Here is a 16,397-nt window from a genome sequence, read left to right on the forward strand (position 1 = left end):
ACAGATACTGCCGGTCAGAGTGGACAATACTGGTAAAAAAAGTCAGATCTGGCAAGTGGCAGTTTCCTGTGTGCTCTGTTGGCTAATATCAGGGATGCAGACCTTGTGGCCCTTCAGATGAAGTAAACCATGGAGTTCAATGCAGCTTAGACTCAGATAATGCGTAATCAGAAAGACCAATAAATCCCTTAATCCCCAAGCTCTGTAAGTGGTGCACGCAACTATTGATCAAAACAAAGCTGAAATGTGCAAAACAGATTTAAAAAAACACGTATACATGAAATGAGTATCAATAAAAACACGGATAAAATCAGTAAAGCTTTTAAGAACAAATATAGATAATGAAACTATATGTCTAGGTAGGCCTGCTAGAATAATAAAAAAAAAAGTATGACAGCAATGGGGAACCTGTAGCCCTCCAGATGTTGAACTACAACTCCAATCAGCCCCCACCAACACAGGGTAATGGGAGCTATAGAACAGCAACATTTGGAGGACTGCAGGTTCCCCACCCTTGGGTTAAGTTTACCTGATTGAAGCCTTTGACATCATTCTGCACTATGCAAGGAAGAAGAAGAGCAATCCCTCAACTTGTATTTATTTCTGTTTGCGTATAGGCTGCCTTTGATGGTCAAATCCTAGTAGCATGGACATCAAGCTGTGTCCTCCATTTTTAAAAAGGAGATTCCCTGCTCACTGTTGACCCCCCTTGGGCCCTGTTTGCATTGAACTGCTTGTGGTGTCATAGCAGTTTCTCTAGAGCAAGCTCCCAGGCCACTGTGGTTCACATTTAAATAAAAGTGGGCAGGGGCCAATCAAATGTTCCCTTCCCTCCCACTTATTGACATCCCTGGGGATATGGGCATTTCAGAAAGAACCACACACTTGAGTGCACTCATTTGGTCCCTGTATTTGGATACTTACAGCAGTGACAGAATATCTGCTTTGCATTCAACCTGTGGCTAAGGATTGGGCCCGGGGGCGGGGGTATACAAATGGAAAGCAGTGGTGGCGGGAAGGAGGAGAAGGGCCCACTAAAGGAGCCCTTCAAGCCACCCCACCCCCCAATAAACCTGGAGCTGGCACTGGTAATTTCCATACTGTTTGCAGACTATCTGAACAAGGACTTATGTGATCCAGAACAAGAGATAAACGTCCTGCAAGGATTTATTCTGCTGAACCAACCACATGTGACCATCGCTGTGTATATTTTAAAAATGCCCTGTATCTGCACGATAGCACAGAATGAACCTACATTATGGAAAGTTTTCTGTAGAAAGAAAATGGGGTTGGGGGTTGGGTCTTGTCAAGAAGAGAAGCTGCCTTCTCCAGAGCAGGGATGGGGAACCTGGTACCTTCTCGACGTTGTTGGGCTATAATTCCCATCAGCCTCATCCAGCATGGTCAACAGACAGGGATGATGGGAGCTGTAGTCCAGGAACATCTTGGGGGAAACAAGGTTATCTATCCAAGCTCTGGAGGAAAGCCCCAACGTTGTAGAAAGCAGGTGATAAAAATACAAGAGCCAAGTGATCAATAACGCACAACTCGTAAGAACAAGCTCTTACATGGATTTAAAAGCTTAATTTCATTCTCTGAATTAAAAATAATTACTTTTTGGGGGGGGAAACATGGCATTGAGGACATATTTTTTAAAGAAAAGGAATGACACACAAACATGCACACAATGAGAATTTAAGAAAAGGTTTTGAACAGCAATTCTATGCACATTATCTGGATGCAAGTTGTGCTGGAAATAGAGCTTATATCTGAGTAGGCATTTATAAGATTGCACTATGAAAAACAAAGTAGAACCGCAGGCTTTTCCATTGGTTAAACCAGCAGGTTAGCTATAAAAGCTTTTCTTGATTAATGGAGGGGGCAGTTTAATTGCTACATGAATTTTAATCTGTGTGTCTGGAGAAGGGTACACTTTTTGAAGCTATTTTGGTTATGGTACATCACAAGCCAAAGAAAAAAAAGGGGGGGGTTAATTGTGGTTATTTCCTTCTAGCAGAGGCCATGTACACATTTCTGTTGATTGTGAACTGGCAGCATTTCCAGTGCTGGGTTTTTAATCTGGGTTAACATGATGTTATCCAAAATGCCTATGTATCTTGTACAGTACTATAAGATACTACTGTTTGAGGAGATGTTTCTAAAACCAGCTTCACACACAGTCTGTAAACTGTTCTGTCTCTAGCCAAGGTGTGAACACCTTTGCATAAGGTAAATACATCCTCACTCCCTGATGTGTACACAAACAGAAAAGGAATTGAGGCCAGTCTGAGCTGATGTGAACAGCTGGGGAAGGAAGAAGTATGAAATGTGGGGGGGGGGGACTGTGTCTCTCACACGCAACTTCTTCACTGTGCTCTGTGGCAGTAATGTGAACATATTCATAGTGTGGACATTTAGTTTGATAAACCAAGTAACTTCTTGCACAGTTCCTTCAATATCTCCATAAGGAATCTGTTGATGATTTTGTAATACACAGGTTTACTTTATCTGCCTTTTAAGCAATTCATTGATTATCAGATCAACTAGAAAAACAAGTTAATTGGTTGGCAGCCCACGTTGCTAACATCTCTTGGCCTGCAATCTTAGCATTCCCAGTAATCGTTAACTAACTTATCTGGAAGGGCTTTGGTGCTAACTTTTAGGAGCCACTAAAGGATATATTCTGCAAGTCTTTATACACCAGACAACCCCCCTCCCCAATCCTCTTACTCCCCACCCCCTACTTCTTTTGAGCAAGCTAGGCCTCGTTCTGCTGTTCTACTTTGTTTTGCTGTTCTACTTTGTTTTTTGCTGTTCAGAACTGGTTCAAATCTTGCTCCTTGCCTTAAGCTAAGAAGGGAACCTTAGGTAATATACTCTTTCTCAGCCTCTTCTCTCCCCAACCCTCAATAATATCAATTTACTTTGCTGAAGCCCTACAGATATTTTGGGCTAAACCTCCCATCATGTTTGCCCTGCTACCAAAAAACACAAGCAGCTCCTGCCTGTTTCTACTCCACCCAGTGTGTGTGTGTGCACACACACATACACACACAAAAGATTTGTAGAAGTTCACAAGCAATTATACTAGTACACAGGAGAGAGATAGTTAGAAAGAGAAATTAAGTGGTAGCCCAGACACTTGGGTCCTCTATAGCAGTGTTCCCCAACCTTGGGCCTCCAGCTGTTTTTGGACTACAATTCCCATCATCCTTGACCACTGGTCTTGCTAGCGAGGGATGATGGGAGTTGTAGTCCAAAAACAGCTGGAGGCCCAAGGTTGGGGAACACTGCTCTATAGTATTCTGATTTTTCACAATAATAATACCAACTAAATGTACTGCCAGTGTTTTGTCAGAAGGTCCCATGGCAGGTTACAGTGATTTAAAGTTTAAGAATAAAAACAGTTAAAGCAAATAGCATTCACGTGAATGGGAGAGGAAGGGCCTCTGAAAAACACACATCTTGGGTGTCAAATGGCAGGGTAAAGAGATGTCTTCTGCATTTGTTGAAAGCTGCATAGGGGATAAGCCAGAGATACCTCTGCAGGGAGATAGTTCCAAAACTTAGGGGCTACCACAGAGAAGGCCCTGTCCCGGGCCATGCCCTAATCCAGGCACCCCCAAACTCGGCCCTCCAGCTGTTTTGGGACTACAGTTCCCATCATCCCTGACTACTGATCCTGTTAGCTAGGGATGATGGGAGTTGTAGTCCCAAAACAGCTGGGGGGTCGAGTTTGGGGATGCCTGCCCTAAACTTATGTGGGAAAAGGAACTACCAAGAGGGCCCCCTCTGTTGATCTTGACACCTGGGAGGGTGTGTAAGGAAAGGTGCTCTTTCAGGTATTTGGGGCCTAAGTCATTTAGGGCTTTAAACACTAATGTGAGCACCTTGAAGTAGCAGCTGATGCAGACCTGTAAAGCTCAAGCGCAAGAGGGCTGTAGCAACTAGAAAAGGAGGTGCATTTTTAACCCTATAAAAAGGAGAAAGAGCTTTTGCTTCTGCCTGCACATCACCTTTCTGGACCCTAAGCCTTGGGCTGAAAGATGCCAGCAGTGCTGCTTCCAGCTCCTCTTGCCCGTCCATCTTGTTTGCATGCAATGCAAAGCAACCCCAGCAAGTGTTTGGCTCCAGGGTAAGGAAAGCCGAAAGGAAAGGACACTGGCAGGCCTCAGTCACTCCACCCCTCCTTGGCCTATCCTTTATTTTAGAGGGTAATTTATTTATTACATTTACATCTCTCCTTTGCTCCAAAGAGCTCAGGGTGGCACACACGGCTCTCCTTCTCCCCACTGTATACTCACAACAACTCTGTGAGGTAGGTTAGACTGAGTGATAGTGAGCTTCATGTCTGAGGGTCTCTGTCCTACACTCTAACCACTATACCACACTGCCACTGGTACATTCTCTCCAGCGCTCTTCTCTCACATCCTCAAGGGCCAAAACCTCCTGGCCACTGCAGAAGGAAGTACCCTGAGTCCTGGCTCAGATTAGGGCCACACCAGCCTTTGCCAACCAGGTGCACTTTTGGCCAAGATGCGTCTTGGCCGAAAAGTCCTATCAATCCCATTCAGCACAGGATGATGGGAGCTGCAGTCCCATGGCCTGCACAGCTGTCCTGCATTTGGTGTTTGTTGCTGTTGTGGGGATGTGCTGTTGGGTTGTTGTTTTTAACAATCTTCTCTGCAGCTGGCATTTGCCCTGCAGCCCAGGCAGGTGCTGCTCCTGTGCTTCGACCCAACAGACATTATGCATGCATGCACGGTGCATGCAGAGGCAATGGAGGGCTCAGCCTGCCCTTCTGCCTGAGTCACCGGGACGTGTCAGAGCAGGGCTTGTTTGCTAACCCTGAGCCGAACAGCATTTCAAGAAGCCTCAGCTGTCTGCAAGCTGCTGCACACTCCCCCAAACACCCCCATCACCCTAGAGACTGATAAAGGACCCCCTCCAGCTGTTAAGACAGAAGTATATTCTGTGATCTAAGCATCCTGGACAATGATCCTTGTCTCTCCCCAGTGAAAAAAGGTGGGGAGCGGACGTAGGAACATTCCTTACAGAAGTCAGATCACTGGTCCATCTGGCTCTGTGATTTCTACACTGACTAGGAGTAGCAGTCAAGAATGAGAGCCAGTGAGATGTGTGGGTTAGAGCACTGGGAGACCAGGGTCACATTCCCACTTGGCCAGGAAGCTCACTGGGTGACCTTGGGCCAGTCACTTGCTCCCCGCCTACTGCACAGGATTGTTGTGGGGATTGACTGAGGAGGGGAGAAAACCACACATGCCACCTTGAGCTCCTTGGACAAAAAGGAGGGATATAAGTGCAACAAATAAATAAATTCCAGGCTGTGATCTCCCTCAGCCTAACCTGCAGATGCTGGGGACTGCACCTGGGACATTGAGCAGGCAAAGCTATGACCTTTCCCCAAAACGAAACAAATGCAAGACTCCAGGTCGTCAAAGTTCAGGAAAATGGCCAATTTAAACAGGAACATTAGAAGCTGCCTTTTAATGAGTCAGACCAGTAGTTCATCTAGTTTTGTATTTGACAGCAACTCCCCAGGATCGCAGGCAGGGAGCCTCTCCCAGCCCTACTTGAAGATGCTGGGGACTGAACCAGAGACCTTCAGCAGCCCCTTAATCTAAAACATCTTCCCACCAGCAATACAGTCACTAGATGCTACAGCAATCCTTGATACCAGTTCTGTCCCCCATTTCCAATCAGGCAACACTATTGCAGGCTCTAATAAAACTAGCCATATAGCGTCAGGGACTTGTACACCAGGTCATCCTCCAGCATGATATAAGCCACCACTTCAATATGGGCCCATATTAGACACTGAAAACGGCAACATTCAGAAACCAGTGGGAGACAACTTCCCTCTCCCAGGATACTCTGCTGATGACCTCAGTCAGCCACCAGGCTTCAGCATAAAAGACTTCCAAAAGGGAGGCTGCCAGGGGAAAGTGCTGAATGAGAATTGATCAGCAAATCTGATTCTATTCAATTTGGGCTTAATCAGAACTCCGGTTTTCTTTCCTATCGCAGGTGTTGAATTAGCACAGTATATAGCTGGTAACGTGGTATTACTGTCAGTAACCGCTGCTGCAAAAAGGACCCTTAAGTTTGTCTAATTTTGCGACAAAGTTCACAAGAGCACATCTTTGTACTCTGCGATAACGAAGCAGCGAGTGAAAATAACACTGACCTGTTTTGCTCACATAGAATGAAGGAGGGTGGATAACATTTCAGGGGAATCCAACACCAAAAAGAGTTTGGGCCCAGATAATACGGTGGTAGTGGATGCTGCCCCAGAAATTTGGGGGTGAAACCTTGGCAAGGTAAATAGGCTGGGGGTGACGGGGGGGGGGACTGCACAATGTGGGACAACAGCCCTATTCGGTGGGCTATAACTTTTTCAGTTATGTGGCTACTCTCCCCGGAGACACACAGCTGGCACTTACTTTGCTTGCTTTTTTGGTGTCGAAAGGAGGTCATTTTATGGCTCCCCCAAGGAGGATTTATTGCTGTTTTTACTGCAGTTTCATTATTAGGAGATTTTTTAAAATTACAATTTAATGCAACCTAAGTTTTTGAATTATTCTGTTTTTTTATTATGGGTAGCCGACTTGGAACCTTTGACTGAAAGACAGGGTGCAAACCTTTTACAAATAAGTAAATGAAAGAAATTGTGACTGTCTGTGTTGAGGGGGAGGGAGAGTTGGGGTCAAGGTGAGCATTCCTAGAACAGTGCTTCCCACCAAAGAGGGGCAGGGTGTAAAACAGAGAAGTCCTTGGAGTCACAGAGGCTGTATCTGTCAGTGCCTGTCAAGGCTCCTCTCTCTCTTGACAAGGTCTCCTGCCCCCAGCTTCCAGGAAAATGGGGAAGAAGGGTAGCTTTGGCAGGGGGCAGCTGGGCACAGCCCCAAAGAATCTCAACCACGTCGCTGTGTTTGCCCCATGCAAATCCAGCGTGCGTTCAGCTAATTCCTGGCATCACTGTGCGGATTAGGGTCCCTGCCGCCACCGCTTAAGTCAGGCCAGAGAGATCTTGCAGGTTGGGGTAGTGGGGGGAAGACTCCTGGCTGAGAGCTTGCCCCCCCAAATCTCTACTGATCACCCCCCTCCCCGCAATTCTCCAAAGTGCCTACCTTGAAGCTGCTTGAACCTGCCCTCCAACACGTTGGCATACTGGACTGCGTTGATAAATGCGGCCGGGGAAAGCTCAGGAGGGGGAGAAGGACCCTGGATCACCTCCAGCAGTTCTGGATCAGGTTCATACATCCTTGTGGCTGGGGTACCTCCACTTGGACCACCACGGCAGCCCCCTGCCCACCCACCCACCCCGGAAAAAAAACCAACCGCAGTTGGGCCCAGGTAGCAGGAAGGGAAGCTCCAGCACCTTGGTGTGAGTTGAGCGTTTCAAGAGAGTTTTGCTGCCCCCTTCCAGGCGAGGGCGGCAACCCTGGGAAATTTACATAAAAACAGGTTGGGTTGCTCTGAATGGTGTGTGTGTGTGTGTGTGTGTGTGTGTGTGTGTGTGTAGAGTACACTCACTGAGCCCAGGCAGACATGGAAAGGGGAGGGGAACGGGTTGGGCAGTCTGCCCACACACATACAATTCGATAGTCTGAAAAACTAGCAAATCTCAGCATTGGGGGTTAGCCAAAGCTCTTATTGAATAGGGCTCAGGGCTCTACCCTCAGCTCCAGACCAGGATGGGTGAAAGGGGACTGGGGCTCAGGACTACTGGATCCTTTCTCTCTTCCCCCCTCCTCACCCTTCTAAGAGGGGACTAATGATTCTGGAGCTTGCCGAGGTAAGTTTATAAAAAAGATAAGACAGGGTTGTATCCAACTAAAGTTGACTCCGAACCAAATTTAGCCATGCCCATTCATGTCAATGGGTCTACTAAGAGTATGAATAACATTGGAAACAGCCCATAGTGGGGGGCTGAGGTCTCTTCTTCTCTTGCTTGACTTATCCTTGACCTCCAGCCTCAGGTGTGCATTTTCTTTTTCTTTTTAAGATATCACTACAACATTTACATCCCTCTTTTCCTCCAAGGAGCTCACCCTACCCCAAACATTTGATCCTCACAACAATCCTGTGAGGTAGGCTAGGCTGACAGACAGGGAGTAGTGACGCAAAGTTACCCTGTGAGTATTTTGGCTGAGTGGGGGGGATTTGAACCCTGGGCCCCCCAGGTCCTAGTCTGACATCTCTAACCACTATATCACACCGGCTCTCATGCAGTACTTTGTAAAATAGCAGGTAATAATCTCTAGTCCTGTCTTTGTCTCCTGTATTCTCCTATATTTGAAGAGCTGGGTTTAAAGACGCCTAGAGCTATCCCATGGCCTTAGAGAAGCCCCTCTCTCCCTCTTTGCCTGTTCCTCTTCCCCGATCTGTAAAATGGGGATGGTTAGCTGGCCACCATAGTTTAGTCCCTAGAACGTGTTTTATCTGCAGAACCCACAGGTGAAACAACAATAATGCAAAACCTTTTGAGCATGTGCAAACTACTTTCTTCTAAGACGTGAGGTAGGATTTGTGGATCTGGGACTGTGGGTTTCTGGCCTTCATAGCAAGAAGCAGGTGATCTTGTGGGCACACAAGCGGGGGAAGATAGCAAGAAGGGTAGGGAAGGAACAGGACAGCTGGTTTCCTAGCTATTCCAAAAAGGGGGGCAGGGTGCTGGACAGGGACAGATGAGCTCAGCCAGCCGCCAGGGTCAAACAATGAAGGATTTGCATCCCATTGTCTGTTTTGTGTGGCTGTCAGGCTGGGCCGTGACTCCTCCAGGCCTGCCAGTACCCTTGTGGGGTCAGCAAAGTGACTCTTTGGCCCTATACCTGCCTCCCTGTTTCCCCCTCAGAAAGCTGTTTCTCCCAGTCATCCAAACAGGGACAAGCTGAAAAGGTCTAACGTGGATTCACAGTTTTGTTGTGTAAGCTTCTGGAGTTACACAGGACTCTTCTTCAGGTCAGATGTGGAAATTCGACAGTTAGAAGGCATGGCCATCCGCTGAGCTTCACCTGTCATTAGTTGGGGCCTTATTCATCTGAAGCAACCCTGCACTCCAGAATGGGCTTTTCAAATGCAAGACCCAGCTTTTGAGCCCTTCACATAATCAGCAAGAAGAGAACATCTCTGAACAAATGCAGACTGTCTACTCTCCACACCCAGCAAGCACAGGAATCTTTTACAGGGTCTTAGGAGGACAGACATTCCAGGCCAGGCTACTGAGAGCAATGAGTGGTTGAAGCCTGCCAGTCCCCCCACCCTTGATTATGTTCTCCAAACTCTCCACAACAACCCTGGTTCATCTGTTTTATGTTTTCTTGCATGATAGTTCCCCACCACTACTTTGAACATCTCTGCTTGCAAAAGAGCTCTGTGGAACTCAAAGCAGTTAGAACGGCAGGCCACATTCACACTGTACATTTTAAGTGCTATGAGCCACAATTCCCAGAATCCCCCGTGAAGAGCCATTGTTGGTGAAACCACTCAGAACATTGTAGCTCTGTGAGGGGAATAGAGATCACCTCACAACTCTCAGCACCCTTAACAAGCGACATTTCCCAGAATCCTTTGTGGGGCCCTCCGAAAGCCATAACAGTTTATGAAAGGGAATCATAGTGCTTTAAGTGTACAGTGTGCATGTGGTCCAGGGTTTCAATCTCTGCTCAGCCACCAGGTGACCTTGAGCCGGTCACTGCCTCTCAGCCTAACCTACCTCACCGGGTGGTTCTGAGGGAAAATGGGGGAGGGGCAGCAGCCATGTAAACCACCTTGAGCTCTTTGGAGGGGAAAGTGAGATACGGATGTTGTTAAATGATTAAGAACAAAAACAACAATAAATTCCTCCTCCGGCAACCCAAAGCAATTTGACAGAGAAACAACTGCCTTGCCCTTGATCTTCAGCAATGACTGGAACTCCCCACCCGCATAAAACACACACCCAGGGTGCCCCCCACCCGCCGCCGCCACCATTGGCTTCCAGTATTTCCTGCCTGCCTGGCCGCCCCACCCTGCTTGGTATCATCCCAGACTGTCATTAAGTGACTGTTTACTGACTCTCCCAGGCCGCCTTTCCCTCACAATCCTCCCCCAGCCGTTAACAGGGCTGGAGACGCTGAGGTAGCGGCAGAGTTTAGCAACTGCAGGAAGCTGCTGGATACGAAATCAGGCTCTTGGTCCATCACCCAGCAGCTCAAGATGTGGGCTGGCAGAGACTCTTGGGTTGGGGGGTGTGTTTCAGATGGGGAGACAGGCCCACCTGGAGATGCCATGCCATTGGGGACCTAGGACCTTCTGCAGATGCTCCATTACTTAACTATGGCCCTTCCCCCCTGATGCTCATTTTGGGATTACTCAAGGCCACACTTGCTCGCGCTATCGGAGCCCAGGCCCAAGGCCGGCCTGCTGAGTCCTTGGCTTCTGCCTCCGTTTGGCTATCTCGTGTTTGCTGGCACTTTCCCCTTGCGGGTTGTGATAAATAATGATCCCAGTCCCTCATAAAGCCAATCTACCCTTCGCAAAAAAGGGAGGCGGGGTGGGGGAATCCCAGCGTCTAAATACAAATACACAAGGCAGCACCACGGGCAAAACACTACAAGTTGGAGGTCTGAGAAAGGGGCAGGACCAAAGGGGGGGGAGAGTACCCCTACCCCAGCAAAGTTTGGGGTTGCTTTTAAAAGCTAAGGCAGAAATACGATTTTCATCAAAATCAAGCTGTAATTCTAAGCATGCTTACTTGACAGCGAATTAGGTTGAGATTTAATCCAGAGAAAATAAATTTAGGATGGGAGCATTCATTTTAAATCTTCGATTACTTCTCATTCAGAAATTTGGGGGCACCTCTGCCCCAAAATGCCCTGTTTCCTCTCCACAGTTCCCCCCCCCCAACAACAGGGAACATTTTACATATTGCATCTTTGCTGTTATTATTTTGGGTGCTCATAATGATTATAAACAATTTATTGTAAGCGTTGGGAGCAGTTTTGTTCCATTGTTTTCCTATGTTTTGCTAGTTGAACTTCTCTTGTAATGTTGGATAAAAATGCATTGTTATATTTTATGGTAATTGATTTTAACTGTTTTGCAACTGTACTTTTCATCGTTAATTCTCCCCACTGAATCCAACTGTTATACCACAGGGTCACAAATGTGACGCCCATAGAGGCCTTCTCTGGTACCCACGGGGCGCAACGCCCCCCCCCCAAAAAAAACCTGGCTTGAAACAAGTATTCCATTGCAACCAACAGAACAGGATACACTGTGTGAATGGCAACAATTTATAGTTTGCAAATGTCCCCATGGGCCCAAGAACATTGGTAACCCCTATTTTACATGATTTTCCATTGTATAATGTTGTTGTTTATGTGCCCTAGAAAAGTAGTATACAAAAGGCAGGCAGGCCAGTCTTACATAGTTTCTGTTCACTTCAGTAGGGCTTGTGCAAGGAGGTAGAGGACCACCCTGGGGCATTCTGCCCTTGGGGAAGGGCTTTAGCTCAGTGGTAGAGCATACAGTGGAACCCCTACTCACGCACGGAATCCATTCCGGAGGTCCGTTCATGAGTTGATCCAGGTTGCTGGGAGAAGCACCGTTCTGCACATGCGCATTCAGCGGCAGCCCCGTTCTGCGCATGTGCAGACTGCAGCAGCCGCTGAATGTGCATGTTCAGTCGGCAGAAGCCGCTTCTGCGGGTGCACGAATCACAGCAAACCCAGTATTTACTTCCGGGTTTGCCGTGGCCGTGAGTCGGATTGTTTGTGAGTAGAGACGTTGGTAAGTCAAGGTTGTACTGTACACCAATTCATAGAAAGGACAAAACAATTTACATTCATACCTTGGGTTGAATATGCTTCATGTTGAGCACGTTCGAGTTGTGCTCCGCAGCAACCTGGAAGTAACGGAGCGTGTTACTTCCGGGTTTCGCTGCTCGCGCTCAAAATGACGTCACACGCTAGTTACATTTGCTTCTGGATGTGAACGGGGCTCCGGAACAGATCCCATTCGCATCCCGAGGTACCACTGTATGCAGATCAGCAAGCAAAGTATCAGAATCAATTAGACAAAACCACTACCAACAATTACAATCAATCATTTAAATCAGGGGTTTCCAAACTGTGGTCCATGGGCCATTTAGGAGGTCCATGGTGTGTCTGTGGATTCATGATTAAAGAGTCGGCACATCCATCGTATTAAATGTTCATATTGCTTTTTAACTGTATTCTTATGGCTTTTGAATATTGTATACAATTTGAATATTATATTACAATTTGCATTATATGGAATTCAAACTGTAATCCAAGATATAATAAATGTTGTTGTTTGTTGTTGTTGTTTATTCGTGTCCGACTCTTTGTGACCCCATGGACCAGAGCACGCCAAGCACTCCTGTCTTCCACTGCCTACAATTAAAAATCATCCAGCACCTGGCACAGCACATTATAATCACTACAACAGGCAGAAAAATCATCAAGTATCCTCCAAGACCCTCAGCAAGTGGTCCATGGGGAGAGTTTGGGAACCACTGATTAATAACTGGGAACCACAGATAAATAATTATAAGCAGCTAGTGCAATAATGGCAGAAACATGATATATTAAATGGTTCCACCCCAAGTTAGTGGTTGAACACACCCACACCCAAATAGCAAGAGCAGGTGAAGAACTGGGGTAAACACACGGCAATTAGGAGTTAACAAAGGAAAGCTGTAACAAAATGCTACAGTGGGGAATGCTCCTGTTTAGCTTTTCTGCCAGTGTGGGTGGTGTGGTTTTGGCCATGTAGTGGCACTCATCCCTGAACATCACCAATAAATGGAATGCCCTGCTGATATTCCTGTGGGCCGATGTCCTTGTCTTCCTTGAGGAAAGTACCCCCAAGCTGAGACTTAGACTGGATTCATGCATGTAGGAGGTGCCTCATTCTTTGTAGCACAGCAGCCACCCACCCACCCACCCAGCCAGGTAAACAGAAAAGCAAGGCCGTTTGCACTGGGAGCAAAGTGCAACAGGCAACCAAGAGTGACAGACAAGAGAAGGGAGAGAAGGAACACCGCTTTGGGCTCTTGGAGCCAGAAACCATCTGGATTCAACTGCTGCGTGTTTCAGTTTCCCCCAAAACCGAACAGTACAATCCTGCAAAGAGAGCACTGGGATTGGATCTGGAGAACCTCCCTTCCACGTCTCCAAAGTCTCTGCCACAGACTCTTGGTATAAAATTTGGGCAAGCCAGCCTCCCTTTCCCTATCGGACAAAGGGGAAGAGAAACCTGACTTTCTAGTGCAAGGTGAAAGAACAGAGCCAAGTGTGCTAGAAAACTTTTTCAATTAAAAGGAAGGGAAAGCACTACTGATATAAGTGATCAAAAACATTTTAGCAGTGCCAAAGAAGCTGTGTGAAATATGAGGGCCATGATCCATTGAATGGTGCACTGGAGAATGAGCTGAGTGCCTCTCCACAATACAGTGGTACCTAGGGTTACAAACCCTTCAGGTTACAAACGCTTCGGGTTACAAACTCCGCTAACCCAAAAGTAGTTGCTCTGGGTTGCAAAATTTGCCCTAGGGTGAGAACGGAAATCACGCAGTGGCGTGGCGGCAGTGGGAGGCGCCATTAGCGAAAGCGCTCCTCAGGATAAGAACAGTTTTGGGTTAAGAACGGACCTCCAGAATGAATTAAGTTCATAACCTAAAGTACCACTGTATAAGCCTAGGAAGACTCTCTACCTAAACACCAGTTTGCAAGCCCCTGCAAAGGTGGAGAATATACCCATAGCTCTGTCTAAGGAGTTCCTTCCTAGGAACACGTGGCAGACTTAACATTCAAATCATCCTGTAGAATGGTGTCACTCTGCCGTTCCAAAGGCTGCCTACAACTCCCATCATACTTTGGAGCACTGTGTGCTTGTTACAAGGCTTCCCCTTGCAGCAGCTGTCAAGACTATTCTGTTCCTGTGCTGCAACCACTATGACTCAATAACTTTATTTGTGTGTTTTGGAGAGAAGAGGACAGAATGGCATGAAAGTTCAAGAGCACATGGGTCGAAATTTATTTTACTCCTTGGATACTTTCCAGTAAAACTGGACAGAAATATCTCCCCCGCCTCTCCCCTTTTCAGTGTCCCTGACTATCAGAGCTGCTAGGATTTTTCGACCTACTTTTCTAAAGTTGTCCTGCAAGTATTCCCTATTTTTCCTGGTTAGCATGAAGTCTCAACTCAGTTGCAGGATTTTATATTGTGTATCTGTTTGCCACCCTGTGCAACCTGAGGAGAAAGGATGGATATCAATTCAGTAAATAAAATCATCCTCATCCATTCTTACCCTACTCCTACTCCTACCCCAACCTACATTTCAGCCTTCAAATGAGTGAACACAGTTGAGTTGTTAGCCTGGCTTGCACCTGCAAAGTATTGAGGGGGGACTCTCAAGCAACTTTAAAAAATGGTTTCTAACTTTGCTTAATTTTCCCACCATAAGAACCTAAGAGGACCCCTGAAGCTGGACCAGACCAAAGGGGGTTCATCTAGTCTAGCATCCTGTTTCTCACAGTGGCCAAATACGTGCCTGCAGGAAGCCTGCAAGTGAGACGTAAGGGCAAGAGGACTCTCATTTTTATATATAATTTCATTTTTCATTTTCAGCTTTTACAACTATTTTGACAAGAAAAACCTAATCTTTACAAATCTACTTTACCTTCCCCTCAACTTCCCTCCTTTCCTTTCTAGCATTATTTATTTTATGCATTTTTCTTACTGCATCTCAAATTCAAACGTATTTACAAAAATTTCCCTTATTTTCCCTTAATTGCTGCAAGAGCACTCTCCTGACCGGGTACTCCAGTGACTGGTATTCGGAGTCATGGCGTTTCCAATCCTAGAAGTAATACACAGCCAGTATGATTAGCAGCCTTTGACAGGACGTCCCCCATGTATTTTGGGGAAGTACCATGTACAAATTTAATAAATAAAATGAAAATAAATAAGCCCACCCACTTGCCTCCATTTTATCTTCACAGCCACCCTGTGATATAGATTTACGACAAGCTCCCTTGCACCCCTTTACCTGCCAGCGCCTTGATGCGAGAGCGCTCGAAAAGCCGGGCCGAGCTGTTCTCATTATCCCAGTCTTCGTCGGCCACTTCCCAGCGGTTGTTGATGTCATTGTACTGCTGCTGGATCTCCAGGCTGTCATAGTCGGTAGGGGAGAGGGTGCTGCTCATGGCGATTTCGGCAACAGGGCCAACGTCCGCCTTGAAGTGAAAGAGGGAACAGTGAGAGCCTTCAGGCACAAGGCCATCTCATACCTAACCAAGTATTCTTTTACGTCCATTCTAAAAAATGTATACACAGTGGTACCTCGGTTGTTGAACGTAATCCGTTCTGGAAGACCGTTTGGCTTCCAAAACATTCAACAACCGAGGCGCGGCTTCCGATTGGTTGCAAGAGCTTTTTGCACTCAGAGGAAGCCATGTCAGGTGTTCAAGTTCGAAAACGGAAGCATTTACTTTGGGGTTTTCACTGTTCGAGAACTGAAACATTCGACAAGGAGGCGTTTGGAAACCAAGGTACCACTGTACGTTGTTCTCTAACCGTTTAGGAGCCACAGATCCTCAGCTTTCTTAGGTGACGTACACGCTATCCCGTTAAAGTACGGTACATTCAAACCGCGTTCCTTCTCTCAAAAAATTCTGGGCATTTTAGTTTGTTTACCCCTCACAGATTTAAAATCCCCAGCAACCCTGAACAAACCAAGTGCCCAATAAGATACCTATCCACAGGCCACTGATGCAAAAGCTCCGCTCACGTACTATGTAAAAGAATGAACGTTCACTGTTCCCCCTCCCTTCTTTCCATTTCCTCCCCTCTTTCTCCCCAGTTCTCTTCCCCCCTCAACAAACTGAATGCCATTGACCTGTAAGGAGGACTGAATGTACTTTGGTTACTCGTGAAAAATAAAATATACTAAATCACAAAACTCAGAACTCTTGCAGGGGGTGGGGAGTACTTCGAATGTGCTTTAAAGGTATAGAGTGTACACAGCCTTATAGGGAGTCACCTTATACCTGGTTCCTGTAGCTCAATTACACCCACACTAATAGCAGCAGCATCTCTCCGGGGGGGGGGGTGCTTCTGGCTGCAACACAGGTGCTCTACCACTGAGCCACAGCCCTTCTTCCCCTGGCGTAGTATTTTCTACACCAACTCTATCCAGAGGACAGCTCGGTTGGTAGAGACTGTTAAATCTCAGGATTATGGATTGGAGCCCCACATTGGGCAAAGGATTCCTGCACCGCAGGGGGTTGGACTAGATGACCCCCGTGGTCCCTTCCAACTCTACAATCCTATGATTCTTCAGGAGAGAAAAAGGAAAGGGAGCC

At 46.8% G+C, this 16,397-nt stretch overlaps 1 protein-coding gene across 2 annotated transcripts in view; it reads right to left on the bottom strand.

Annotated features, from left to right (window-relative positions):
* SPTBN2 (spectrin beta, non-erythrocytic 2) overlaps window positions 1-16,397 on the bottom strand; it is a 93,336-nt gene that overhangs the window by 41,107 nt on the left and 35,832 nt on the right. The window contains exon 3 of one of the 2 annotated variants that reach the window (XM_081841678.1): window positions 15,083-15,269. In XM_081841678.1, coding sequence (XP_081697804.1) covers window positions 15,083-15,239 — 157 coding nt within the window. In that variant the 5' untranslated portion in view covers window positions 15,240-15,269. Of the gene's footprint in view, window positions 1-7,151; window positions 7,333-15,082; window positions 15,270-16,397 lie in introns of those variants that run through there. The other variant, XM_081841679.1, reaches the window with a different exon arrangement.

The sequence above is a fragment of the Podarcis erhardii genome (assembly GCF_964252035.2).
Source record: "Podarcis erhardii genome assembly, chromosome: 15".
Lineage (NCBI taxonomy): Eukaryota > Metazoa > Chordata > Lepidosauria > Squamata > Lacertidae > Podarcis > Podarcis erhardii.